This window comes from Microcaecilia unicolor, chromosome 1, assembly GCF_901765095.1.
Source record: "Microcaecilia unicolor chromosome 1, aMicUni1.1, whole genome shotgun sequence".
Taxonomy (NCBI): domain Eukaryota; kingdom Metazoa; phylum Chordata; class Amphibia; order Gymnophiona; family Siphonopidae; genus Microcaecilia; species Microcaecilia unicolor.
The window spans coordinates 349506972-349531677 of NC_044031.1; the positions used below are offsets into that span (position 1 = coordinate 349506972).

The window sequence follows — 24706 nt, forward strand, 5'->3', positions numbered from 1 at the left end:
GTGACAGGATGCTGGGCTAGATGGACCTTTGGTCTTTCCCAGTATGGCACTACTTATGTACTTATAATATAGTCAAGCATTTGGATACAGAGTACATTTCTGATGTAGGTATATATATATTTTTATTTTTTATTTTTGGGGAGGGGAGGGGGGTTACCACATTTTGATCTACCATGGCAACCTGCAATATCTTGGTACCATGGTAAAAAAAATAATGCTGCATATGAGCATTGGGCTGCCAAGCCATAGCCCAATGCTCCTGGGCTATTATTATTATTATGCAACAAATAATAATAATAATAATAATAGCCCAGGAGCATTGGGCTATGGCTTGGCAGCCCAATGCTCATATGCAGCATTATTTTTTTACCATGGTACCAAGATATTGCAGGTTGCCATGGTAGATCAAAATGTGGTAAACCCCCCCCCAAAAAAAAAAAAAAAATATATATATATCTAATATAATAAAACGCACCGTGAACGTTCTAATGAGGACAACGTTCTGAAGCCATCTGACGTCACTCCCTGGCTGTAGGGTTCGTGGGTGCGTGGGTTCGTGGAGTTCGTGGCGTTCGTGGTGTGAAGCCATCCAGCCGTCTCTGCCCGCCCTCGCGCCTAAACAAACAAATACGGAAGCGAAGCGTCAGGGAAGGAGGCGGCGCTCCCGACGTCTAGCCTTCCCTTCGCTGTGTTCTGCCTTCAAAACAAGGCGGAACACAGCGCTGAGCGAAGGGAAAGCTAGACGTCGGGAGCGCCGCCTCCTTCCCTGACGCTTCGCTGCACGAACCGCCACGGAGGTAAAGTTAAAAAGAATAAAAAAAAAAAAAAAGGGATGCATGGATGCGAAGGGGGGGGGGCATGGATGCGAGGCATGGATGCGAAGGGGGGGGCATGGATGCGAACGGGGGGGGGGGGGAGAAGAGGGCGGGCCAGGCTGGGACATGGGAGAGAGAGTAGCATGGATGCGAGGGGGGGGGTCATGGAAGGGCGAGAGGGGACTTGCTGGAAAAGGATGAATGGAGGCGGCAGGGGATAGAGGAGCATGGATGGGTATGGATTAGGAGGGCAGGGCACAGGGAGAGAGGGGGAATTACTGGAAATGGATGAATGGAGGGGGCAGGGGACAGAGGAGCATGGATGGGCATGGATTGGGAGGGCAGGACTCAGGGAGAGAGGGAAATTGCTGGATAGGGAAAAATGGAGGGGCCAGGTGACAGATGAGCATGGATGGGCATGGATTGGAAGGGCAGGACTCAGGGAGAGGGGAATTGCTGTATAGGGATGAATGGAGGGGACAGATGGGCATGGATGGATATGGATTGCAGAGCAGGCCTCAGGCAGAGAGGGGAAATGCTGGATAGGGAAAAATGGAGGGGCCAGGTGACAGATGAGCATGGATGGGCATGGATTGGAAGGGCAGGATTCAGGGAGAGGGGAATTGCTGGATAGGGATGAATGGAGGGGACAGATGGGCATGGATGGATATGGATTGCAGAGCAGGCCTCAGGCAGAGAGGGAAAATGCTGGATAGGGAAAAATGGAGGGGCCAGGTGACAGATGAGCATGGATGGGCATGGATTGGAAGGGCAGGACTCAGGGAGAGGGGAATTGCTGGATAGGGATGAATGGAGGGGACAGATGGGCATGGATGGATATGGATTGCAGAGCAGGCCTCAGGCAGAGAGGGGAAATGCTGGATAGGGAAAATGGAGGGGCCAGGTGACAGAGGAGCATGGATGGGCATGGATTGGAATGGCAGGACTCAGGGAGAGGGGAATTGCTGCATAGGGATGAATGGCGGGGACAGATGGGCATGGATGGATATGAATTGCAGGGCAGGCCTCAGGCAGAGAGGGGAAATACTGGATAGGGATGAATGGAGGGGGCAGGTGACAGACAAACATGGATGGCCATGGATTGGGAGGGCAGGGCTCAGGGACAGAGGGGAATTGCTGGAAAAGGATGAATGGAGGGGGCAGGGGACAGATGGCCATGGATTGGGAGGGCACGGCTCACACTGTCTCTCTCATATACAATGTCTTTCTGACTCTCACTCTCACACACTCTGTCTCACACAGTATCACATTCACTCTCTATGTGCCACACAGTCACTCACACACTCGCTTGGTGTCATACACTCACTCTCACAGAGAATCTGTGTCTCACACACACTCTGTCTCTTGCCCACACACACACACACTCTCTCTCACACTGTGTCTCACATACACACTTGCACACACTCTCATTCTCACACACACTCTCTCACAAACACACTCACACCCAGAGTCACTCTCTCTCTCACACACTCACACTTTCACTCTGACTCTCAAACACTCACTCTCACATACACTCTCCCAAACATACACACTCCAAGGAAAACCTTGCTAGCGCCCGTTTCATTTGTGTCAGAAACGGGCCTTTTTTACTAGTATATATATATATACACCTACATCAGAAATGTACTCTGTATCCAAATGCTTGACTATATTCTTGATCATGTTATTCATGGCCTGTATGCAACAATAGCTGTTATCGTAATCTTTATTTACCAATAACAAATCATTGCAAGCCACATTGAGCCTGCAAATAGGTGGGAAAATGTGGGATACAAATGCAATAAATAATAATATATATTGATGCTAACCAGGTAATTCCTGGCTCCATCCAGACTGCCCTTGGTAGGCACAACCATGGGCTAGAAGCAATAAAAGATCAAAAAGTTACCAGTAGTTGTGTTAAGGTATTTGAGGTGGATTCTACAATAACAAAAGAGAGGGAACAAGAAGTAGTCTACTGAAGAACAAGAAAAATGCAGTTCAAAGGATATGTTTGGGATATACTATCACAAATGTTATTTTCTCTCTACTTTAAATGTCTTATAACGTTTCCCTCCTTACCTAATATCATTTCCAAAGGGCAAGCCAGATATCCTGATAACTCCAGCATAAAAGCTTTTCCAATCTGTACTCGGTTTGCAACCAAACTCAGACTGGTATTATGAATGTAAGGGCCAATGGTGCTGTAGACTGCCAGGCTCATCTTGCCATCTCCATAAAGTAAGCAGACAGGACCCATGCACCTAGTCCAACAGTCAGACAATATGCAGGTAAAAAAACAAAATAATATATATTTCCAGACATCTATATTCACTGCCAAGTACCACTAAGGATAAATTGCTAATTTCCAGAAACAAAAACACTCTATAGAAATAACTGTTCTTTAGAAATAGCTGCTTGATTTCCATGTGTGTCCTTCCCTGTAACTTCTCAACCAGATCTAACTAGTGTTTTAGACATGAACCATTCTTGAATCCTATTAAGTACTGCTCTGTAAGAATAGAACCTAGACTGGCTTTCAGTTATGGTTCTTCTATTACTTAAATCAGGACCTCGTTATCTGCCAACTAGCTGAAGATGTCATGAGCAGAGAACAAAGTGAGAAAAGACAATTAGAACCTTATTCAATAACGACTGTTTGGCATCAGTATAAAATGAGAAAAAAGCCTTTTAAAGAAGCTCCATGTTATCACTGGCCAGTGATCGAGCATGTAAATGTGATTCTGATCAGAATGCTGAGCAGATATGACTAGATACTCGCTGAGTAGAGACTTATTAGGCGATTTTTTTACTCTTCATACAGTGATTGCAAGTCAACACAAGCTCACCTGGTTGAGCATTCTCCTGTTCTTACAGGTATGCTGCTCCTGCAGGTATTGTGCATTCTGGTGTTCACATGGCTGCTGTTTGACCTCTTACTGCTGCTTTCAGAAGCATTGAGGTTTACAGACTGCTGAGAAAGTCTATTGGCATTAATGCAATAACAATTTGTCTCATTCCATAGAGCAATTACTCCAAACCTGAGAATTAGAACCAAAAATGAACATGTTATTAAATACTGCCATTCTGTTTTTGGTTACATGAGTTTGTTTTTGCTAAATTTCTAACAAAAGTTAAAGTTGTGAGGGACTTATATGTAGATGATTAGGCAAATGGTTCTTACACGGAAGTCTGACAAGTACTACAAGACTACCACCAGGGGTCAATGAACACCATTCTGCACCCAGAACCAGACAGGGTGAAAGCACTCCTACCCCCTCCCACTAGACCACCACAGATGCCCGCCCAGGTATGGTTTGGGGGTTCTCAGGGTGTCTGGGTGGGTGGTGGGTGGGAGGAACGTCAGAGGGTTCCTGAGTGGCAGGGGGTTGAGTCGAGGAGTTCCTTAGAGGGGAAGGAGGATTGGATCAAGGGGGTTCCTGAGCTGGGGGAGACTGTATCAGGGGTTCCTGATGGGGGGGGGGGGCTATGATGGAGGGCTGGAACCAGAGGACACCTCCTCTGGTTTGGGATCAGAATGGGGGGATGAGAGCAATCAGGGTGAGAATTGGATCAGTAACCTACTGGTCACAATCCATAAGTTACGCGAATGTCAGACAATATTCAGTGCTGGCACCCACATGTAGTCAAAGATAGAATAGCCCTTTCTGTAATCCTTTCTGGTTGCTTTGCTATGCAAGCACTGGTGCTGAATATGGTCGGTGCCTACATAAGTGCCAGCATCTCTCCAACTCTGACCACAGACCACCCCTCCACCACCTGATTTAAGAATGGGCAGTTATTGCCAATATTCAGTGGCACTGTCTAGTTAAAAGTAGCCAGTCCATTCAGCATAGTTTCAGGCAGAAGCCTCTCCTGCTCAGTTAAACCCTTTTGAATATTAGGCCCTACATAAACAAATCGACACAAACAGAATGAAACAATTAACATAAAACATAGCTAATGCCATAGAATCTTACAGCTAATCCTCAACGTGCCCTCCCATAAGTCTGTACAAAGAAAAAAGCCTTAACCTTCTCCTCTTGCTATATCAAGTGGTAGAGTGTCCCAAGACAACAGAAAGCACATGGGAAAATTAGGCTCTTACCTTGATAATTTTCTTTCCTTTCGTCACAGCAGATGAATTCATTAACTGATGGGTTGTATCCGCCTACCAGCAGGTGGAGATAGAGAACACTGAAAGCACATGGTGTTCCTGGACGCCCAGCCCCCTCTGCCTTCAGTATATGAAATTTCCAAAGCAGAGTGAATAGAAAGGCAAATAACAACTTTCCTCACAGAGAACAAATGCCCCTGAACCGGAGCAATAACCAAACAAAGGAGGGACGTTATCAAACCTCCTGCAATAAAAACAGCATGTAGAAACTTTGATAGCTTGTCTTCAAGTACTCCTGATGAGGCACAATGTCTGTATGCAACCTCCGTACAAAAACTAAAGTCATACAGGGAGGGATCATGGATTCATCTGCTGTGACTAAAGGAAAGAAAATTATCAAGGTAAGAACCTAATTTTCCCTTCCTTGTCATCAACAGCAGATGAATCCATTAACTGATGGGATGTACCAAAGCACTCCCTAAGTAGGGTGGGAACAGGCAACTCCGCGAGCAAGCACTTGCGCTCCAAAATGTGCATCGTGCCACGCTGCCACATCCAGCCTGTAATGCCGCACAAAAGAGAGCTGAGAAGCCCAGGTAGCCACACGGCAGATCTCCTGAAGCGAAAAGACAACTGTTTCAGCCCACGAAGAGGACATTGCCCTCGTAGAGTGCGCTTTAAGCGCTTCAGGCGGCGACCGCCGTGAAAGCAGATAAGCCGAAAAAATGAGTTCCTTAAGCCAGCGGGCTATAGCGGCCTTAGATGCAGGAAACCCCCGTCGGGGACCCGCCAATAAAACACTACTACTACTACTACTTAGCATTTCTATAGCACTGCCAGGGTTACGCAGCGCTGTACAAGTTTAAACATGGGGAAGGACAGTCCCTGCTCAAGAGAGCTTACAATCTAAAGGTAAAAACTATGTAGTCAGTGTAGGTATCAGGAATGGGAGGTGGTTAGGCACCAAAAGCAAGGGAGAAGAGATGGGCCTTGAGTAAGGACTTGAAAATGGGCAGGGAGGGCGCATGGCGTATGGGCTCAGGAAGTCTGTTCCAGGCATAAGGTGATGCGAGGCAGAAGGGGCGGAGTCTGGAGTTAGCGGTGGTGGAGAAGGGTACAGAAAGGAGTGATTTGTCCTGAGAGCGGAGGTTACGGGTGGGAACATATGGGGAGAGGAGGGTAGAGAGGTAATGGGGGGCTGCAGATTGAGTGCACTTGAAGGTCAATAGGAGAAGCTTGAACTGTATACGGTAGTGGATCGGGAGCCAGTGAAGCGACTTGAGGAGAGGGGTGATATGAGAGTATCGGTTCACGCGGTAGATAAGACGTGCGGCGGAATTTTGGACAGATTGAAGGGATAGGTGGCTAAGCGGGAGGCCAGCGAGGAGAAGGTTGCAATAGTCAAGACGAGAGGTAACAAGCGAGTGGACGAGGGTTCGGGTGGTCTGTTCAGAGAGGAATGGGCGAATTTTGCTAATATTATAGAGGAAGAAGCGACAGGTCTTAGCTGTCTGCTGGATATGGGCAGAGAAGGAGAGGGAGGACTCAAAAATGACTCCGAGATTACGGGCTGAAGAGACGGGGAGGATGAGGGTGTTGTCAACAGAGACAGAAAGTGGGGGAAGAGGAGAAGAGGGTTTGGGTGGAAAGACAAGGAGCTCAGTCTTTGCCATGTTCAGTTTCAGATGCCGGTTGGACATCCAGGCAGCGATGTCTGAAAGGCAGGCCGAAACTTTGACCTGGGTTTCAACTGTGATGTTGGGAGTGGAGAGGTAAAGCTGGGTATCATCAGCATAGAGATGGTACTGGAAACCATGTGATGAGATCAACGAGCCCAGGGAAGAGGTGTATATCGAGAAAACAAATAAATGATCAGAATTCCTAAACTCATTTGACATCTGCAGATACTGCCACAGAGCCCTGCGGACATCCAAAAGGCGCAATTGCCCAAAGGAGTCCGGAAACTCCTCCTTAGAGAAGGAAGGAAGAAAAATGGGCTGGTTGAGGTGAAAAGATGAAACCACCTTAGGCAGAAAGGAAGGCACCGTACGAACAGTTACCCCGGATTCCGAGAACTGTAGAAAAGGATCCCGACAGGAAAGATCCTGAAGCTCAGACACTCTTCTTGCAGACATCATTGCCTCTAAAAAAACTGTCTTGAGAGTCTCATCCTTCTCATAAATTCAGAGGTCCTTTACTGGCACCACATCTTCACTGACAGTTTGCTCCAGCCCTTGCCTGAAACAAAAGATTCTGAATTTCCTACCCAGCTACTCTCAGAGTTAATTTGCTATGGAAAGAAGTAACAAGAAGTAACTGTTGAGGAAGAAAGCATGGAAATGGGGAAGACGGGGCAGAGGCTGCTGCAGGTGCAAAATACTAGAGAGCTCACATGTGCCCTAGGGCTTCATTTCATCAAAGCACAAAACTATGTCCAAACAGAGACTGAGACTGATACAGGATGGAAACCATGGCCATATTTTGTGTGAAATTCAAGCTTCTGAGGCCTACCTGATTTGAGCCTCTTAAACGGAGACCGCTGGAGCGCCTTCAACACGAGCCCCAGGTTCCAAGCTGGACAAGACAACCGCAAAGGAGAACAATGCGCCCCTCTGAGAAATCGGACAATATCAGGATGAGCAGCAAGGGACAAGCCGGAGACTTACCCCGGAAGAACGCCAACGCTGCCACTTGAACTCGAAGGGAATTGTAGGCCAGGCCCGTCCTGCAAAAAGTCCAGCAAGAGCGAGACTGTCGCCAGAGTCGGCGAGATAGACTTTGGCGTACACCACGCCTCAAAAGTGTGCCAGATCCGAGCATAAGTCGCAGAAGTAGACCGCGTGCAAGCCTGCGTGGCAATAACCTTATTAGAATAGCCTTTGTCCCTCAATTGCGCCCTCTCAAGAACCAGGCCGTAAGACCAAAGTGGCAAGGATCTTCCATAGTCACCGGACCCTGAACTAACAAGTTCGGAACCCGAGGAAAGGGAAGAGGCGCGTCCACCAGCATCCGCCGGAGATCCATGTACCACGGACGCCTTGGCCAATCCAGGGCGATGGGAATCACCAATCCTCGGTGCAGACAAATCCGAAGTAGTACTTGCCCTATCAAGGGTCAAGGAGGGAACACATACAGGAGGCCCGAGGGCCAAGGTTGAGCCACAGCATCCAACCTCGCCGAGCGAGGATCTCTCCTTCTGCTGAAAAAGCAAGGTCCAAGCCTGGAGTCCCCCATTTGGCACAAATCTGAAGAAAAACTTTGTCTGCCACTTCCCATTCCGCCGGGTCGATTTGATGTCTGCTGAGGAAATTGGCTTGTACATTGCTCTGACCAGCTATGTGAGCCGCGGGCAGCAGCTCTAGGTGGCGCTCGGCCCAGTCGAAGCAAGGGCTCTGCACTGAGTGCCACCCTGACGATTGATGTAGGCCACTGCTGTTGTGTTGTCCGACAGAACTCGTGCTGAGACCAGTGCATGGTCTTGTGACTCAAGAGTTGGTATCTGTAAACTGCTGCTGCCCTCATATTCCCCAGGGCAGGGGCAGACAACGATCCCCACTGTTTCTGCATCTATATGCCTGTTTTCATTACCTTCTGATTGTCATCTGTTGCAAAACACCTGTGTCTACCCAAAGTCTAACTCCCGATTTATTTCCCAATTTATTACGTAAGTGCATAAATGTTGACAAACTGGGACAAACCGAAGGTTCATCAAGACCAGTATCCTGTTTCCAACAGTGGCCAATCCAGGTCACAAGTACCTGGCAACATAGGAGCCAACTTTTCAAAATGATTGGGGGTGCTGAAATTTTTTTACAGGTGATGCATTCCCCCCTCCCCTCCTCCTCCATCCCCACTCCCTTCCCCTCCCTCTCTCTCTCGTCCCCCCTCCCTCCCTCCCAGTTCCAGGCCCTCCCTCCCTCAGCTCTGGTCCCGCCCTCATTTCCTGTTTCCGCAAGGGCGGGACCAGAGATGAGAGACAGAGAATGGAAGGCTGAAGCACCAAGCCTGCACGCTTTTCACTGCATGCTGCTGCCGCCATAACCCCGACGAGGTAAGAGGATGGCTTTTAAAATTCGGAAGGATGGAGGGAGGGAGGGACGGAAGGCAGGTCCTGGAACTCAGAGGGAGGGAGGGAGGGAGGGAGAGAGGACTGGCCCTGGAACTCGGAGGGAGGGAGGGCCCTGTAACTCGGAGGGAGGGAGGACGCGCCCTGGAACTAGGAGGGAGGGACAGACGGACGGACGGCCCTGGAACTCAGAGGGAGGGACGGACTTTTAAAATTCTGGGCTGGAAGGGAACTTCCAATGAGTGAAATATTGGGGGTGCTCGAGCACCCACAGCACCCACGGAGTCGGCGTCTATGCCTGGCAAGATCCCAAAACAGTATATTACATTTTATGCTGCTTATCCCAGTGGATTTTCCCAAGTCCATTTTAAGATTTAACAGTTTTTACTCAGGATCAAAACACCCTACATCAAACAACAAGTCTAGACAAAGACATCAAGCGGTTACATTGCAATGAGCAAGCATAACAAGAACAAGACAAAACATCTTACAGGAAAAAAAAACTGGATATCATAAAATCCCTTTTTATTTTGTGAGAAACCTCCCACTGCCCTCCTACCCCACAACCCTATTTTCCATTCAAGTTTAACAGATGTATGTAGATTCACCCTTTCTTTTCCCATATCTTAATGAGACAACTGTGATAACCCGGCGCCTGGACTCTTATGACCCCAGGTCATCTATTGAAAGAATAACGTCCATTCTTCCCAAACCACCCTCCCCTACCCAAGCAGAGAACCTCAAAACAACCCCTAAAAGAACAGCATCGACCTAGGAAACAATAGCAAGTCCATTTTAATAATAGCTTATGGACTTTACTTTAGGAAGCTATCCAAACCTTTTTTAAACCCCGCTAAACTAACTGTTTTTACCACATTCTCTGGCAATGAATTCCAGAGTTTAAGTACAATTTGAGTGAAGAAATATTTCTCCGATTCGTTTTAAATTAATTACATTATAGCTTCATTGCGTGCCCCCTTGGCCTAGTATTTTTAGAAAGAGTAAACAAGAGATTCACGTCTACCTGATCCACTCTACTCAGTATTTTATATACCACAGTCATATCTCCCCTCAGCCGTCTTTTCTCCAAGCTGACAAGCCCAAGCCATTTCAGTCTTTCCTCATACAGACGTCCCATCCCCTATATCATTTCATTGCCCTTCTCTGTACCTTTTCTAATTCCACTATATATTTTATGAGATCCAGTGACCAGAAATGCACAAAGTATTGAAGGTGCAGTCGCACCATTCAGCAATACAAAGGCATTATAACATTCTAGTTCTTATTCTCCATTCCTTTCCTAATAATACCTAACATTCCATTTGCTTTCTTTGATGCTGCAGCACACTGAGCAGAGGGTTTCAAAGTATTGTCAACGATGACTCCTAGATCCTTTTCTTGGTCGGTGACTCCTAATGTGGAACCCTGCATCACACAGTTATAGTTCGGGTTCCTCTTTCCCACATGCATCACTTTACACTTGCTCACATTAAACATTATCTGACATTTGGATGCCCAGTCTCCCGGTCTCGTAAGGTCGTCTTGCAATTTTTCACAATCCTCAAGCGATTTAACAGCTTTCAATAACTTTGTGTCGTCAGCAAATTTAATTACCTCACTAGTTACTCCCATCTCTAGACCATTTATAAATATCTTAAAAAGCAGTGGTCCCAGCACAGACCCCTGCGGAAACCCACTATCTACCCTTCTCCATTGAGAATACTAACCATCACTATACAGCTCAAACAGTTCGTTAGCATTAGTTTCGACCACTAATCAAGATTATTAGAAAGGTCCAAGGTAACATCATATCGATTAGCATGTTCCACTTGAAACATCTTAGTGATTAGCAGGTTCCATTTCCAGACCGGTGAACTGCAAAAAAGCCCCTAACCACATTCTTTAGTAAACACCTTCCATGGAAAACTGCTTCACGTCCTCTTTCTGCAAGCCTGTCAGCAAGAGCTCATGAGCCTCTGGGTCATACAGAGGGTATGATTTATAGGTCTGGCTGACAGCTTCAGGCCTCTTGACCTGTTTTGGAAAGGCCTAGATAGGTCCATCATTTACAAATCCCCCCTTGAAGGCCTGCGTAAACAAGGGCTTCACAAGCAAGGATAAACAATGTTGGGATACTTCCCAGCGTACATAACAGTCCAGTCCTGCAGCTGGAACCATGCTTTGTCTTCAAGTGCAACATGTTAGTGCCCCTTTCGTAGGCTGTCTTAGTTCGCGAGCACACGTGGAGGGGAATAATCGAATGGCGCCGGCGAAATATATGGCCAGCGATGTATTTTAGCGGCGCCGCAAACAGCTGGCCAGACCCGTATTTTCGAAAAAGATGGCCGGCCATCTTTTGTTTCGATAATACGGTTCCGGCCAGCCAAATGCATTGGATTTAGCCGGGGTTTGAGATGCCGGCTTCGTTTTTTAGCAATAATGGAAAGTTATGTCGGCCATCTCAAACCCCGGCCAAATTCAACACATTTGGCCGTGGGAGGAGCCAGCATGTTTAGTGCACTGGCCCCCTTGACATGCTAGGACACCAACCGGGCTCCCTAGGGGTCACTGTGGTGGACTTAAGAAAAGCTCCCACATGCATAGCTCCCTTACTTGGGGAGCTGAGCCCCCCAACCCCCCCCCCAACCCCATTACCCACAAATGTACTGCACCCACTAAAACTGCTCCAGGGACCTGCATACAGCCTGTAGGACTTATTGCTGCTGTATAACTTTGGCACACCAGTTCACACCTGAAGACTAATCTCTCTGAAAAAGTCCTTTCTTGAAATAACCATGTTTACTCACAGTTAACTGCAGATCAGAGGTTGTGCCCCACTGGCAAAGAATCCCCTGGTACTAAGATGAGCAGTAGGTCAGAGCTGGCACAATGGTGTACAATGCCCTCTTTCAGCACCATTCAAGGTAAGAACTAAGTTCTCTAACGTGGGTAACACAGGAAAGGGAACTAAAACTGGCTTACAAAAATGGCCACTACCGCATGGACTACAACAGGAAACAAAACAGGGCACACTCTGACCCAGTTAGCAGGGGGGAGGGAAAGCACCAGGGGAGTACAGCCCAGTACCCTACACCCACCACAATGCATTGCTAATGTGACTCTGCAGGGCACCTAACAGAAAAGGTGTCACACTCACCCAAGAGCCACATCGCAACCAGGGAAATGCTGTCGGAGGATACAACACATTCTGCTGTCATGGAGGTGGGTACGGCATTTGAGGCTGGCATATAGGCTGGCAAAAAAGGTTTTTAGTTTATTTTTTTAGTTTGGAAGGGGATTGGTGACCACTGGGGGAGTATGGGGAGGTCATCCCCCATTCCCTCCAGTGGTCATCTGGTCAGTTGGGGCACCTTTTTGAGGCTTGGTCGTGAAAATAAAAGGACCAAGTAAAGCCGGCGAAATACTACTTAACGTCGCTTTTTTTGTTTCCCATTATCGGCGAAAGCCAGCCATCTGGTAGCCACGTCCATGCCAGCCCATGTCCCGCCTTCGCTTATCTACCAATACGCCCCCTTGAACTTTTGCCGGCGAAGCAACGAGAAAGCGTCGATGCAGTCAAAAATGCCACTTTTGATTATACCGATTTCGCCGCTTTTAAAAAATCGCCGGCCATCTCCCGATTTGTGTCAGAAGATGGCAGGCGATCACTTTCGATTATAAGCTGGATAGTAACCTAGTAGATGACGACAGAAAAAGACCTGCACGGTCCATCCAGTCTGCCCAACAAGATAAACTCATGTGCTACTTTTTGTGTATACCTTACCTTGATTTGTATCTGCCATTTTCAGGGAACAGAGCGTAGAAGTCTTGCCCAGCAATAGCTCTGCCTCCCAACCACCGGCTCTGCCACCCAATCTCGGCTAAGCATCTGAGGATCCCTTCCTTCTCAACAGGATTCCTCTATGTTTATACCATGCATGTTTGAATTCCGTTACCATTTTTATCTCCACCACCTCCCGCGGGAGGGCATTCCAAGTATCCACCACTCTCTCCGTGGAAAAATACTTCCTGACATTTTTCTTGAGTCTGCCCCCCTTCAATCTCATTTCATGTCCTCTTGTTCTACCGCCTTCCCATTTCTGGAAAAGGTTCGTTTGCAGATTAATACCTTTCAATATTTGAACATCTGTATCATACCACCCCTGTTTCTCCTTTCCTCCAGGGTATACATGTTCAGGTCAGCAAGTCTCTCCTCATACGTCTTGTAACGCAAATCCCATACCATTCTCGTAGCTTTTCTTTGCACCGCTTCAATTCTTTTTACATCTTTAGCAAGATACGGCCTCCAAAACTGAACACAATACTCCAGATGGGGCCTCACCAACAACTTATACAGGGGCATCAACACCTACTTTCTTCTGCGGGTCACAACTCTCTCTATACAGCCTAGCAACCTTCTACTCCCTAAGTGCATCACTTTGCATTTCTTCGCATTGAATTTTAATTGCCAAACATTAGACCATTCTTCTAGCTTACAAAGATCCTTTTTCATGTTTTCCACTCCCTCCCGGGTGTCCACTCTGTTACAAATCTTAGTATCGTCCGCAAAAAGGCAAACTTTACCTTCTAACCCTTCGGCAATGTCACTCACAAATATATTGAACAGAATCGGCCCCAGCACTGAGGCACTCCACTACTCACCTTTCCCTCATCCGAGCGAACTCCATTTACCACCACCCTCTGGCGTTTGTCCGTCAACCAGTTCCTAATCCAGTTCACCATGTCGGGTCCTATCTTCAGCCCGTCAAATTTATTCAGGAGCCTCCTGTGGGGAACCGTGTCAAAAGCTTTGCTGAAATCTAAGTAGATTACGTCTAAGATTACGTCTATAGCACATCCTTGATTCAATTCTCTAGTCACCCAGTCAAAGAATTCAATGAGATTCGTTTGGCACGATTTCCCTTTGGTAAAACCACGTTGTCTCGGATCCTGCAACTTATTGGCTTCCAGGAAATTCACTATCCTTTCCTTCAGCATTGCTTCCATTACTTTTCCAATAACCAAAGTGAGGTTTACCGGCCTGTAGTTTCCAGCTTCTTCCCTATCACCACTTTTGTGAAGAGGGACCACCTCTACCGTTCTCCAATCCCACGGAACCTCTCCCGTCTCCAAGGATTTATTAAACAAATCTTTAAGAGGACCCACCAGAACCTCTCTGAGCTCCTTCAATATCCTGGGGTGGATCCCGTCCGGTCCCACGGCTTTGTCCACCTTTAGCTTTTCAAGTTGTTCATACACACTTTCTTCCGTGAATAGTGCTGTATCCAGTCCATTCTCATTTGTACTTTTGCCAGTCAATCGCGGTCCTTTCCCCCTGATTTTCTTCTGTGAAAACAGAACAAAAATATCTATTTAGCAAATTTGCTTTTTCTTCATCATTATCTACATAGCGGTTCGCAGCATCTTTCAGTCTCACAATTTTTAGTCTTCCTCCCTTCACTAATATACCTGAAGAAATTTTTGTCACCCCTCCTTACATTTCTAGCCATTTGTTCTTCCACTTGCGCCAGACATACCTCTCTCTCTTGGCTTCTTTCAGTTTTATCTGGTATTCATCTTCGTGTTCCTCTTTTTGAGTTTTTCTGTATTTCAGGAATGCCAACTCTTTGGCCTTTATTTTCTCGGCCACTTGCTTGGAGAACCATATTGGTTTCCTTTTTCTCTTGCTTTTATTTACTCTCCATACATAAAGGATTGTGGCCCTAATTATAGCTTCTTTTAGCCTGGACCACTGTCCTTCCACTTCTCGTTCATCCTCCCAGCCCATCAGTTCCTTCCTCAGGTATTCCCCCATTTTGCTAAAGTCAGCGCGCTTGAAATCCAGGACTTTGAGTTTTGAGTGGCCGCCCTCCACTTCAGCCATCATATCAAACCTGGTCACTGCTGCCCAGGTGGGCACCCACTCGGACATTTGGCACACTATACCCATTTGTGAGCAACAGATCCAGTGTTTCTCCCTCCCTCGTGGGTTCCATCACCATTTGTCTGAGCAGAACATTTTGAACTTCCTTTAGCAGGATGGGAAGGAGGCGCTTACTTTACCCATCTTGGCCACACGACCTCCAGAGCACTAAGATGTAAGCACAAAGGGGTGTATATTTTAAATGCCGTATAAGTAGGACAAGGGCAAACAAAACAATGTGGTCAAAATGTGTATCTTATGGGTAACCCCAGTTGGGAACCCCCCTTGGGCCTTATATAAATTACAACTTTCAATGTTTCCCATGGTTGCTGAGGAAGAGGACAAGGTTAGGAAGAAGGAAATAAGGTATACCTTATAAACTTAACTAGCCGTTGAGCCCGTAAAAACGGGCTAGTAAAGGAAGGGGGGGGGTTGAAAGGCCCCCCCCGGAGTCCCCTCCGCCACCCCTCCACCCGGGCCGGGTACCTGGCTTCACTATTCAAACCGCCGGAACGCAGCACACAGCTCATCTGAGCTGCCATCGGCCTTCCTTCTTCTCTGCGTGTGTTCCACCCTCGTGTGACGTAATGTCGGCGAGGGCGGAACACAGGCAGGTAAGGAAGGCCAACGGCAGCTCAGATGAGCTGTGTGCTGCATTCCGGCGGTTTGAATAGTGAAGCCAGGTACCCGGGCCGGGTGGAGGGTGGGTGGCGGCGGCGACTCCGGGTGGGTGGGGGGAGTGGTAGCGGCAACCCTGGGGGGGTTCCCTCACTCGGTGCGCAGGTTCCCTCGCTGTCACGCCCCGTCATCACGTATTGACGCAGGGGCAGGACAGAGAGGGTCTCTACTGCGCATTTGCGAGTACGCCTCTTGCCATTTATATGTTTGATAGCACATATGTAGCAAAATAAACACATGAAACCAATAAAGCATAATAAATCTAAAAATAATATGTCTTATGTATAAAAGAAATTATGTATTGGTATGTAACTTTTCATGCAGGACAAAAGCTTGTCCTGTAGGCCTTATTTCTTATTACGAGCAGTTTCGGTTATATATTTTGGCAAGGTGTTGCAGTAATGGATTACATATTATCCTAAAAGCAGTCTTACACAACTGTATTCATATTTTCATAGTCATCGCCTACGTTACGGCCTATTTCATCATAGAGTCCAGCTTCAGCATTGCGAATCAGTCTTTCATACAGCACATATTGTCCAGTGGGATCTCTCTTACTCAGGGCCGTTGCAATCAAGCGTTCCACAAGTCTCCTAACACATGATATGATGCAACAGCCTAAGACTTTTCTAGTATAAACAAGATTAATGCTAAAATAAAAGTAAAGCAAAACAAAAGTCCAGGGACATTCTAATGTCTTTTATGTGAACCCAGGAAGTGTAATCCTGTAGCTTGGCTGCCATAGCGGTTACAGCTTCAACTTTGAACGGATCAACGTAACCAGGATCCTTCCAGGTCTCATTGGTGCTGCATTCTCTGTGGACCAAGTCTGTTATTTTCTAAACTATCCCCCCCCCCCCTCCTTCTGTCTGGCAATTTCCTGGGAAAGGTAAGACAGAGACGTTATAAAAGATTGTAAATAGTTCCAGTACAATGAGATGAGAGACCACAGGATACAAACAGTAAAGTAACATCAAGGAATCTAGTAGAAAGATAAGGCATGAGTAAAGGTAGAAAACTAAAGTCCAGAAAACTAAAGTCCATAATGTCTATGTATAAATGTCCATGTAACAGATGAATTAACAGCGGTCAGCATTGGTTCTCAGCATCTTCTTTTCTGGTATCAGGAAGACGCAGTTGGCACAAAGATGCTTTACAGAGTACACAGTCAGGGTTTCACATATGAAATGGCATGCAGTTTCTGGAAGGCGTCAACGTGGAGTAAATAAGAATAGGGTAAATCTGTAACATAACTCAAAGGAATAAAATAAGTAAACAGAGCAGGGCAAAGAGAGCCACAGTTTAGGCATCAGGTCATACAAAATAATTCACTTTATGTATGCCCAATTCCTTAACAAAATACCATTAACACAATGCTGTTCTCCGATTTTATGTATGGTAACCAGAGTTAAGTCTTTGATTAAAACCATTAGTTAGGCACCTTTCAATTATGGAGAAGATGAGTAGAAAAATAAAATGACATCAGTATCCAGTTACTAACTGTAGAAATTAAAGAGAATTAAGTTATAAACTTGTCCTAAGAAAAGTAATTAATAGCTTGAATGATAGATAATAATAGTGCACCAAGTAATCATTGAGGTATGTCTGTACCCCATTTATATAAAACATGGCTGAAAAGACACAGAAAGCAAGAGAAAAGGGTAACATTCTAACTGTTTACAATGAGTATTGAAATTGTAAATTTGTGATGTAAAAGCATTCCTCTTGTTGCTGAGATAAGGACAAAAACAATTATTTGTAAAATAGGGGAAAAAGTGTTCAAAATCAAGTAATATAAAACAATAAATTGAGAAAGTTTGTAGTCAGATAATGGTTCCATATAAGAAATCTAATAATGTATGTCTTATGTAGTGAAAGAGAAAACTAATTAAACAAATTAGGGCAAACTAGGCATTTGCCTAGAAAAGTTCTAGATAGTGGAGGAGTGGCCTAGTGGTTAGGGTGGTGGACTTTGGTCCTGAGGAACTGAGTTCGATTTCCGGCACAGGCAGCTCCTTGTGACTCTGGGCAAGTCACTTAACCCTCCATTGCCCGCCACATTGAGCCTGCCATGAGTGGAAAAGCACGGGGTACAAATGTAAATAAAATAAAAATAGATCAGCACAAAACATTTTCATTCAGGGTACATTAAAAAAAAACTTAACTTCTTAACTGGAAACATTGATCTAGATTCACTTTTTCTGAGGGGCAATTTCTGTAGAATCTCATTTACTGAGAAGTTCTGAGAGAGCTTTCTGAGAAGTTCTGAGAGAAGAGAACATTTCTCTGGTAAGTGAACGCTACTTTGCTTTGTGCTTTGGGAACTTAAAGATTGGGATTTAAAGGAGGAATTGTAAGTTAGTGTTAGGCAAAATAAAAATATAAAAAGCAAATTTTAACAACTAATCTCCATAGCCTTTTCCACTTAGTTTTAAAAGCTTTGTACCACAGCATTAACAGATAGAATCTAACAGGCACTGCAGGATCTAGTTTAGTATTAAGGGGGAATAAAAAGAGCGAGAGAGGGAAAAGCAAGCAGGACCTAGTTTAGTATTAAGGGGGGAATAAAAAGAGAGAGAGAGAGAGAGAGAGATAGAAGCAAGCATCATTAACTAGTTGCCGTGGAGGGGCATAATCGAAAGGGCGTCCAAGTACGCAATAGGACGTCCTTACGAAAACGTCCAAAATCAGGCATGTATAATCGGAAAATAGTATGGGCGTTTTTCAATAATCGATTATCCCTGTAGCAAAACCACCAAATGAGGAGCGCATAAGCGTGACTAAATTGGGCGCCCTAACACGTTCGATTATCGCAGGTGCAAACGCCCAAATCAGAAAATGTGTAAAAGAATGTACATAGGTGTCCCGCAACTACAGTACATGCTGTTCTGGACATCCAGGTACGGGAAAATATGAGGAACGTGTATACGCGTCAACTACAGAAAGATCATACTGCTCCACCGCATATTCCTCATATGTGCCCTTTCTGGATGTCCGGAACTGCATGCAGCTATATGCATATTGTGTATATGTAAAAAGGGTCGGGTGCTGCATACTCACCTATATAAGACAAGTTCCGCACGCATAACAACCAGGCATGCACGTCAAAGACGTCTATGCTTACGACGGTGTCCACGTGCTGATAGGGCCATATATGGGATGGTCATCCATATATGGAGCTGTGCACGAAACGACGTCCGTCACGCAAGGACGTCTATATAAGGCACATGTTTTCCAACACCTGAAAAAATGGCGCACCGACGTGAGCCAAACTTCGGCCACGAAGAAAGCCTGCTGCTGGTGCGGCTATGCCTGAGGCACCGGCATCGGCTATTTATCAGCCACCACCACCTGCCCCCCAGGCTACAGGCTATGAGAGCCTGGTCCCGCATTAGGGACGGGCTTGAAAGGTAAGTGTTTGGCCCACACCCGCCCCCCCCTCCTGTACCTACACATATAACAGCTCCGTCATCAATGTAACCAGTAACTGGAGTGTGCATGCATGGATAATGAGTACCATTGGGTACATACACAATCACTAATAAAATGTATGTTCTTGAAAGGACGACCATTCCCACATCCCTACAATAATGTATTTTCTTATTTAATTATTTGTTGCCTGCGAACCCCACATTTTCCCACCCCTCTTTGCAGGCTCTATGTGGCTTACAACACATCGGAATAGTGGAAACATTATACCAATTAAACGTATACTATACTTGATAACAGGGTAATGCTAACACATATAAAGTAGTTTTACAAGCATAAATTATAATGCATACAAACGGTACTTTCTGGCCTCATGGCCACCTCTATGGCATCATCTGCATAGGAGCCAACTCGGTGGCTGCTGTGGGTGCTTCAGCACCCCCAATATAGAATAAATGCCTTGTATGGATCCAGGGAGGGGTGATCTCCACTGGGGGGTAGCACCCCCAAAAATTGTACAAAGGTGGCTTCTATGAATCTGGACCAATGGAGGTGATCCCCCCCCCCCCCAATAGTGTTGACCCTCTCTCTGCTATTTGAATAACAAATGAATGTGTGTGCAGAGGGCAAGAAGGACCATCCCCTCACTCCTGCTCTACAAACTTATATCTTACATACGCTTCGGTGTTCACCGGGACCTGGAGTCCCTACGGAGGAGGTTCCGCCGTGTAAGGCGGGAGAGGCCCGAGCTCATCCGGGCAGTGCGACGGCACCTCAGGGCTCGCCGTAAGTATACAAAAACAGGACACCTGTACTGATTTGTAAATATATTTATTGATTAATGCAAATGTCCTGTACAATATGTGACTAATAGCCAACTAATAAGTAATAACATATTTATTGGTGCCAGATCAAGGATGCAGGTTGCAGGTGCCCTCCCATGACTGTGGCTGCAACTTCCAACGACCATTCCCCCCCCCCCCCCCTAGATGAATGAGATGACATGCCTTACTTTAGTCTCCCCCTTTCTGGGGTGGGTGGATAGTGTGTCCTGGTAGACCTGCCTGAGGCCCTACTTTTACTGGATGTCATGGCCTCCCTCACATAAAAGTAATGTGCTAAACACCCTTCCCACTGCCCCCCCTTAAAAACAACAAAAACACGTCACCAAACCCTCTTCGCATCTCACAATGCAAACATGCTGGTCCCCAATGAGTGTGATCTGCCAACATGTCCTGTGTGTTTTTTGTCAGTGCAGCTTCCAGGGTTCCCTGTCATGTCATCTGATGCATCTCAGTCCCCCATGGGTTTAGGCCACGCCTCCTCACACCTTCCCCCATCCCCTGGCTCAGGTCACCCAGCTACAGCACTATGCAAGCCATGTTGCATGTGCTCATCTCATCCATACTCTGTTTACATACACAGGGCTCCATCACCAGCAGGAGGAGCAGGCAGACGAGGAGGGCCACCTGCAGGAGGAGGAGCCAGGCCAGGAGGAGGAGGAGGAGGAGGAGGAGGCAGGCCAGGAGGGGCACCTGGAGGAGGAGCAGCCAGGCCAGGAGGCGGCCCATCAGGAGGAGGAGAAGGAGGACTCGGAGGAGGGGGTCCTCATCATTGATGAGGACATTCAAGAGGACCCCTTCCCACCTGCAGCTCCGTCTGAGGCATCTCCCTCCCCTCGGCCATCTCCATCCCCTGAGGCACCTCCATTGCCTCAGGCAGCGCCATCGCCTGGGCCACCTCCATCCCCTGGGCCATCATCTGTGTCCCCTGGGCCACCTCCAGCCCTTGGCCCTGCAACTGTTGTGCGGCTCCTGCAGCAGCTTGTAGATGGCCAGAACCAGGTGCTGCAGGAGCTAAGACTCATACGCAGTGGCGTAGCCAGAAGGCAATTTTTGGGTGGGCCAACAAGTTGGATGGGTGGGCACTAGAGTTGCCAACTTTTTGAAAGAGAAAAAAAACCCAGCCACCTAATACACCCATGCTTTACCCCTACCCCACCCCATGCTGCACCTCTACCTCACTCCCCATTACTTCAATGAAGGTAGCAGTGCAGGCTTCAGTGGCCAATTAATTGAGAGCTAAAGGAAGTACAAGGAACTGCACTCTTCTTCAGCCCCCATTGAGCCAAGGTCCTCCAACACACATATGGTATTGAAAGCTAAACACTGAACGCCAAACACATTCTGCATCCAGAGCACCTCCTGGCCTTCCATCAATAATAGATGCAGAGCACAGCAAGGACATTTCCCCATAAAACTCACCATACAAAGAAATTCTGGTAATCTCAATAATAGACATGTTGTAAAGTAATTTTAAAAAATCTACAAACAAAAAGTCACTCAGAATCTAGAGCAAATCTACCATGCCAGCACTAACTTCCAAAGCAAGGATCCTCTACCTATGAAAAGCGGCTCTAAAATATTGATACATCTATCAAGAAAACTGAACAAGCCAAATTACTACAGAATGCTACATAGAAACTTCATGGTGACAGAATACCTCGGGGCCACGCACACAGAACACAAGAGCCAAATACAGAATAAGTGACCACAAACTCTATAAATATAAATTAAACTGAAACCCCAAGAAACCAGACCTTGCATGTAGTACAACACTAGAGAAACAAAAAAGAAAGGCATTTCCTCCTGTGCAAAATTTAAAGGTATCACATGCCAGGGATGATGGGTTTTTTTTTTTTTTTTTTTGGGGGGGGGTGCAAATAGGGCAATTGTGCTTGGCTTTCTGGCCAGAGAGAGCCCCAAGCCTGCCAGAAGCTGAAGAAGGTGCAGCCTGGTAATGGGCTTTGGGGTCCTCTCCTAGATTTCTTCCCTGGGCCCCAGCCATGTCTGACATATGCTAACTCTGACATAATCTAATCACAAAATAGAAATAAAAATATTTTTTGTACCTTTTTGTTGTCTGGTAATTTTATTTTTCATATCATATTGGTCCCTGTCTCTGGTTTCTGTTTCCCTGTGTCTTTCCTGTCCATTTGACATTTCTTCTGTCTCCATGTCCACCGTCCATCTCCCATCTCTGTGTCCATATATTTCCTTATTCAGAATCTCCCGTGTTCATATCCCTGCATCCATCATCATTCCTTTGTGCACCCATGTACCCCATGCCCAGCATCTCCCATTTGTGTTCCTATTCTCCCTCTTGTCTGGTATCTCCCCTCTGTGTCCATTATCTTTCAATGATTTTTATTGAAGACTTAGCCAATACAAATGTGAATGGAACAATCATTTTCAGAGAAAGAATATAAAATCACAAAAACAATGAATTCTTCCACATTTGTTTCCCCAGACATTATTATCAACCTCTGTGTCCATTATATCTCTATTCTCATACCCCCCCATGTCCATTGTATCTCTATTCCCATATCTCCCTCCCCACCCCCATGTCAGGCATTGCCCCTATGTGCCCATATGTCATCCCAATACAGCATCTCATCTGTGTCCCTGTCCCCATGCTCCCATCCAATGCTCATCCCTTCTGTTTCTCTGTACCTCTCTATGTCCCTTTTCTCCCTCCCACACACCTTTCCTCTCTAACCAGCAACTTTCCTTCTCTCTTCCCTCCCCCTTATGCATCTGGTTCATTCTCCACTGTGGGTTCAGCATTTGACCCCCCCCCCCCCATTCCTTTATCTCCTTGATCCAACATCCTTCTCCCTTTCCTCTAACACTAACCCTTCCCCCTCTCATAGGTCCAGTACTTCTCTCCCTTCGTTCTCGCCCCCCTTGCAGGTCCACATCTCTCCCTCTTCCCTCCAGTCCTCCCCTGCATATCCAGCACCTCTCTCCCTTTGCTGCAGCCTCCCTTGCATGCCCAGCACCTCTCCCCCTTCCCGCCTGCCCTCCCCCACAAATCCAGCAGCTCTCTCCCTTCCCTCCCACACCCTCACCCAGCACATCTCTCCCTTCTCTCCCTCCTACAATATCCAGCACCTCTCCCTTCCCTCCCACCCACATATCCAGCACCTCTCTCCCTTCCCTCCCACCCACATATCCAGCACCTCTATCCCTTCTCTCCAGCACCTCCTTACATGCCCAGCACCTCTCTCCCTTCTCTCCAACCTCCCACCCACAAGCACACATGTCCAGGGCCCCTTCCCTCCCCATGTCCAGCGCCTCTCTCCCCTCCCACAGTTCCGGCACCGCCAGGGCGCTACCTCCGTGTCTTCCTTACCCACCCGCCATCCTTGCCGCGGAACTTCTCTCTCTTTGATCGCAGCCCAGCAGGAACTTCAAACAGCGCGTCAGCGCTGTGTCAGAGCCTTCCTCTCTGCCGCGTCCCACCCAGCCTGCATAAACAGGAAGTTGCGTGAGATGCGTCAGAGAGGAAGGCTCTGACACAGCACTGACGCGCTGTTTGAAGTTCCTGCTGGGCGGCGATCATAGAGAGAGAGAGCAAGTTCCGCGGCAAGGATGGCGGGTGGGTAAGGAAGACACGTAGGTAGCGGTGCCGGAACTGTGGGAGGGGAGAGAGAGGCACCAGACATGCGAGGGTGTAGGGAATTGGTTTGGGTGTAGCGCTTCTGGGTGGGCCTGAACCAAGACTGGACGGGCCTAGGCCCACCCATAGCTACGCCCCTGCTCATACGGCAGGGTAATGAGCAGCTGCAGGGCCCACTCAGGGAGAGGGGAGGGGTGACAGTGTGTATTTGGGGGGGGGGGGTTGTTGGATGGGTGGGTGGGTGGGGTGTTTGTATGTTGGGGGGAGGAAATGTTGGAGGGGGGTTGGGGGGATATGTAGGGGTGTTGGGGAATTTTTGTGGGGGTTGTGGGGGAGTTTTTTTTGGGGGGGGGAATTTGTAGGGGTGGGTGTGGGGGGAATATGTTGGGCTCTGTACATAAAGATTATTTTTCACATTTTAACTAACAGTGTGTGCGTTGTGCATTACATATAACCAAATGGTGCTGTTGATGTGAGAGGAGGCAGCAATATGAATTGCATGAAATGTGAAGTGTGAATGAGAAAGCTGATGCATGTCTGTGATAATGCTGCCCATACAGAAGCCCACCTGTTCATTCCAACCTCCAAGGCCCTATGTGCAGGGGGTTGGGGCGCGGAGGCTTGATGGCTATTTACTGTTGAGGGACACAAATGGCCATCCAGCCTCTCTCCCTCCCCCTTACCATACCATACTATAACTCTTCATAATGTAACCCATAATCATAATGTAACAAACTGTACCTCCATCATTCACAACGTATTGTAAGCCACACTGAACCCGCAAATAGGTGGGAAAATGTGAGATACAAATGCAATAAATAAATACAGCCCCAAAGCACAGAGTGTTATTAATAATAGATTTGTTGTCTAGCACTTGTGATATGCCAAGTACACTCTTGCACATAACCCTAGGTAGCACATACATGATGTGTCCTCAGTGTGATCACCAGACACCCTTACCCACAAGCATACCAAATTGGTGGTGGGGGGGGCCCACCAAGGACCTACAAACAGCTGCCTCATCTTTTCACATTCTATGCATCTGCAATGTGTAAGGAGGAGGTAGAGGGAAAGCAGAGAAGAGCTGACAGGGGCAGTCAGCCAAGAAATGAAGAGCACTCTCTGCCGGGAAAAGGGGGTAGGAGGTTGGTAAGAAAGGAAGAGAACTACAGAACCCAGCAGCACTTGCAAGGGAGGAGGGAACATGAGAGACAGCA

The 24706-nt window shown here is 47.1% G+C and overlaps 1 protein-coding gene across 1 annotated transcript in view; it reads right to left on the reverse strand.

The window, feature by feature from the left end:
- Positions 1-24706, reverse strand: part of LOC115474082 (polycystic kidney disease protein 1-like 1) — an 868156-nt gene that overhangs the window by 641094 nt on the left and 202356 nt on the right. Inside the window, exons 3-4 of the mRNA XM_030209405.1 lie at positions 3665-3856; positions 2898-3079 (exon numbers count right to left, since the gene is read on the reverse strand). Coding sequence (XP_030065265.1) covers positions 2898-3079; positions 3665-3856 — 374 coding nt within the window. The remainder of the gene's footprint in view (positions 1-2897; positions 3080-3664; positions 3857-24706) is intronic.